This window comes from Lactuca virosa, chromosome 7, assembly GCF_052849685.1.
Source record: "Lactuca virosa cultivar CGN04683 chromosome 7, Lactuca_virosa_CGN04683_v6, whole genome shotgun sequence".
Taxonomy (NCBI): domain Eukaryota; kingdom Viridiplantae; phylum Streptophyta; class Magnoliopsida; order Asterales; family Asteraceae; genus Lactuca; species Lactuca virosa.
Window position 1 is genome coordinate 160,561,541 of NC_136432.1, and position 5,014 is coordinate 160,566,554.

The 5,014-nt window shown below is 29.7% G+C and overlaps 1 protein-coding gene across 1 annotated transcript; it reads right to left on the reverse strand.

Moving 5' to 3' along the window:
- Window positions 1-2,903: 2,903 nt before the first annotated feature.
- LOC145123309 (uncharacterized) lies at window positions 2,904-4,588 on the reverse strand. The gene is made up of 2 exons (XM_079058524.1): window positions 4,117-4,588; window positions 2,904-3,834 (listed from the first exon to the last, which is right to left on the reverse strand). The coding sequence occupies exons 1-2, from the start codon at window positions 4,405-4,407 to the stop codon at window positions 3,094-3,096; spliced, it is 1,032 nt and encodes a 343-aa protein (XP_078914650.1). The 5' UTR covers window positions 4,408-4,588; the 3' UTR covers window positions 2,904-3,093.
- Between the last annotated feature and the right edge of the window lie 426 nt (window positions 4,589-5,014).

The window sequence follows — 5,014 nt, forward strand, 5'->3', positions numbered from 1 at the left end:
CAAAGCCACTTCATCGATTCAAGATGCTACCAATTATGACCAAGATGGCTCTACACAGTTCTTTACAAGTCCATCTTGAGGGGGGATATATCTTGAGGGGGGATATTGTAGTTGTATGTAAGTAAGAGTTAAGTTAGTTAGTGGTAGTATTAACTTTGTTACTTGTTAGTTGGTTTGCTACGTATAGGTTAGCAAGTATGGCCCTTGTTTACGTGTGTGTGTGTGTACGATTTAATATATGATTGCATGTAGTAAAAAAATCATTTTAATCTTCATCTCTTAAATTCATTCCATTTCTACACTTACAATAGATATGCCTTATGTTTGCATGTTTAAGTAATGTAAGGAGTTCCCATTATGTTTAGCAATAAAAAAAACGTGTTTAGTAATATAGTTGCTTCTTGCCAAAAGATAATATTTTAAATTTCGATTAAAAGTTACATTTCACAATTAACAGTTTTAAAAAGTTCAATTTTACTCTTATTTTAATCATAAATTTCCTAATTATACAAAATTATTTATTACTTGCAATACATAATAAAAAAATTACTCAATTTGACTTATATCATTTAACCTAATATCTATATCTAATTTACCAGTTTAAGTTTAAGATGATAAAAACTTCAATAGAAAACAAAATTATTACATGTCCAAAAAATGAATAAAAAGAAAAGAGTAACTGAGTAAGCAACAAGTGGTCATTATTCACTATTATTACATTACCCCAAGGGTTATTTCCATAAAAGACCCTACATTTTGATTTTTTTTTTTTTAGACCTAAAAGTTTTTTCTTTTCCGAAAAAGACCAAACTTTTACCTTTTACTTGTTACTTTAGACCCTAATAGGTAAATTAAGTATTTTTATTTCATAAAAGACCCAACATTTTGTATTTTTTTCCAGTTTAGACCTAAAATGTTTTTTATTTCAAGACTAGTTGTATAAAAAACGTGATTATATCCTTTTAGTTTAAAAATATACATCGATTTAAACAATATAATTATTATGCCTACATTTATTTATGATTGTAAAATTCTTTGTCCATGTATATTTATAAAAAAAGACCCTATATTTTGTAGTTTTTTCCGTTTTAGACCTAAAATGTTTTTTTTTTCAAAATAAACTCAACTTTAAAATTGATTATAATCTTCAAGACCAAATATATAAGGTACTTTTTTATTACGCCGAAAAAAAAAGTACACATGTATACACTAAAAAATATTATCTGGTCTATTATCTTTTGAACGAATATAACCTAGAAGAATTGCAAAATTTTATTTTTGTCTAAAAGATATATCTTGGATATATATTATATCATTAAACTTGATATATTATTTATAAAAAATGTTATTATTACTGCTAATAAAAAGTTCGATGTTAATTTGATATTTTTTTGTAACATGGATAATACATGGCTAGGAAGAATCTTTTAGCATAATAACATTTTTTTTTATTTGTAGGAAATAAACATACCAGGTAATTTAACAAAACTGTATACAAAATATTTTTTTTAGTTTGTCTATTATACTTATTTCGTGAGTTTGGACATATTTCCCTCTCTCACTTTTCTATATTATTTTTTTGGTTGAATTTTTTAATCAATTTTTTTGGAACAGTTAACAAACGAACTAACTATCATACTCCTAAACCAAAGCCATAGAATATTTTGTAGCATTAGCCCGTTATTGAATAATATGGTATAACTATATCAAATACATACATAAAAATATTAATCCTAAACATTCATAATAGTTTTGTTTAGATATATCAAATTCAAGTTTTGTTTAAAATTGCAAAATCTTATTTTGTATACAGTTTATTAAATTACATGGTATGTTGTTTTTTTCTACAAATAAAAAAGTTGTTATTATGCTAAAAGATTCATCTTAGCCATGTATTGTCTATGTTACCAAAAAACATCAAATTAACATCGAACTTTTTATTAGCGGTAATAATAACATTTTTTATAAACAATATATCAAGTTTAATGATATAATATATATATATATATATATATATATATATATATATATATATATATATATATATCCAAGATAAAGTTTAATTATATCTTTTAGAAAAAAATAAAATTTTGTAATTCTTCTAGGTTATATTCGCTCAAAAGATAATAGATCAGATAACATTTTTTTGTGTATACATGTATACTTTCTTTTTCAGTATAGTCAAGAAGTACCTTATATATTTGGTCTTGAAAATTATAACCAATTTTAAAGTTGAGTTTATTTTGAAAAAAAAAACATTTTAGGTCTAAAATGGAAAAAAGTAACAAAATATAGGGTCTTTTTTTTATAAATATACGTGGAAAAAGAATTTTCCAATCATAAATAAATGTAGGCATAATAATTACATTGTTTAAATCGATGTCTATTTTTAAACTAAAAGGATATAATCATGTTTTTATACAATTAGTTTTGAAATAAAAAACATTTTAGGTCTAGATTGGAAAAAAGTATAAAATATAGAGTCTTTTATGAAATAAAAATACTTAATTTACTTGTTAGGGTCTAAAATAACAAGTCAAAGCTAAAAGTTAGGTCTTTTTCGGAAAAGAAAAAAATTTTAGGTCTAAAAAGAAAAAAAATCAAAATATAGGGTCTTTTATGAAAATAACCCTTACCCCAAAAAAAAAACAAACTGGGGCAGGTGATATCTAGAACTCAGTATAAAGCAAAAAACATGTAAAAGGAAACAAAAAAAATCTTACAAAGTATCTACCTACTTAACAACCTACACCAAATTTTCGTTGACCCTTTTATATAAAAAAAAATCAAATCTTATTTTTTATATACAAAAAATCACATACAATTTTATATTAAAAAAAAAAAATCAAATCCAATTACCATATCAAAATCAACATACGTCAACATTTAACCGTTGCAAGACAAAATCAAAATCCATCAATCCATCATTTCATGAATATAATAATTGTGGAAAAGGATTCCAAATTTTCTTCCATTACAAAATGAAAATCAAACTTATCATTTTTCTGTGAATAGTTTTAGTTTTTATACATAACACATTTTTATACACATTCCGTACAGACTACAAACTGACCTGATATTTTTCCTGTAGTGTTACCGGATCGGACGAGTCCTATCAAGCAATCCAGCCATGATTACTTTTTTCTTGTACTGATCCGAGTCAAAATCAAGAAACTCGGTCGTGGTGGGTACTGAGTTGACTCGTTTTAGCCGGGGGCGAGGCACAAAGTAAAACGAGATTGATGTCCAGAGAATGGAGAAGAGTCTACCCCAAATCACGAGTACAATTAGGCTAAAGAGAAGAAATAAACACCAGCGGATGCTTCCATTTTTGCTTCCGGATTTGATCTTATCGGATTTAGATGAAACCGAAGTTCTCGAATCCAGTCGGGATAATTCCTTTTGATATGAGGAGGGTCTAGAAATGGAAATGATGGGTGTATCTGTTGCAGAAGATACTTTTTGCTCAAAAGATGATCGAGAAGTGGAGTTGATACGATTTGATTTGTTTGAGATTGATGAATTTGATGGAACAGAATCTCTGTTATCGACTGAATCTAAACGGGATGATGATTTTTGGTCAGAAGACCATCGGGAATTAGAATTAATGGACGAAGAGGAGGAGGTAGAGGCTGAGGAAAGAGTTGTTCGGGAAGAAGATGAGAATAGATTTGAATGACTACAAGAATCATCCAAATCTGCACATTCCTTACTACATGCATTAATGTCTTCAAATGATTTGCCGATTTTCTCGCTTGATGAAGAAGACGACTCGCTCGTATCTGAAGCAATCGAAGATTTGGAAGAACTTCTACGAATCTTCTTCTTCTTCGTCTGTCGGTGAAAAAATGAAGATAAACATCGGTCAATTCGTTAAAAAATCGATTGATATAACAAAGCATGAACCTATATATCATTTCAGAAGATACAGAAGATGAATGTTCAAAGACTCAACAGAAATGATCAAACGTGGATTACTCTCATTGAGATTAATTCTAGAAATGCGGGAAAAGCCAATACGATTGCGCTGACTTCTATGAATCGGTTAACATAATTGAATAAAAAACAAACAATACAACGCGGTTTATGAAAGCGATTGAACATTGACGAACTAACCTTCATTGAATCAAACAAAACGGCTTTAAGTACACGAGAGAATCGTCGTCGACGAGACGGACGTTTGACAACGCAATCACCGCCGTTATCGGCGACGCCACCGTTGACCATCTTCCCATCCGGAAGCAACTCTTTCCCTGTCAAAACCGGTTTTCCTAACGGTCCGTTTTTGGTTTCCAGGCCATCGGATTTATTAACAGATGAAGACGCTTCATCGGCGGCGGAGGACCGAAAGCAAAACCTGAAACCCTTGCTTCTCCCTCTCTTCTTCTTTCTCTTATCATCCGCCATAGCCCCAGAGAGAGAGAGAGGAGAGGGAGAGAGAGAGAGTGGAATCGAACGAATTGTTAGGGTTGCATGTATTTAGGGAAAGAAATAGAGAGAGATAAAACGTTGATGAGAAATCAAAGTACAAGAGCGAGAGTGGCCGAAATTGCCGCTTCTTCGTCTTCCCCTTTCTTTACAAATCCCCCAACTCCCAGTCTCCCACCACCCCCAACCTCTATATTTAAATAACTCCGATGTAAGTAATGTTGCACACATATTACCCCTATACTATACCATTATGACACTTTTGGTCAAGTATTAATAAATAACAACATGCTTTTAACTTATCTCTAGTTGATCAATTATGTTTCAAACTTTGTTATTAAAGTCTAAAGTCATTGCATTTTCCAAAAAACTATTATGTTAGGTAATGTCAACAGAGAACATGTACCATGTTAAATTGCCTTTTTAAATGGATTGGGGCTTTTGTAAGTTTTGTGAAAAGTTCAATGATTTTATATAATATCTATATCACATTTTGCTTATTTTGGTAATGTCATATCTGAAACATGCATAATTTAGACGTAATCATAAGACGTGCTAAAGTTGTTACGTGACGGAAGCATAAACA

What these genes read in the sequence shown, in the direction of transcription:
- LOC145123309 (XM_079058524.1), bottom strand. Translation starts at nt 4,407, where the DNA reads ATGGCGGATGATAAGAGAAAGAAGAAGAGAGGGAGAAGCAAGGGTTTC. An exon ending in TTTTGTTTGATTCAATGAAG is followed by an intron (nt 3,835 to 4,116) that starts GTTAGTTCGTCA and finishes TTTCACCGACAG; the next exon opens with ACGAAGAAGAAGAAGATTCG.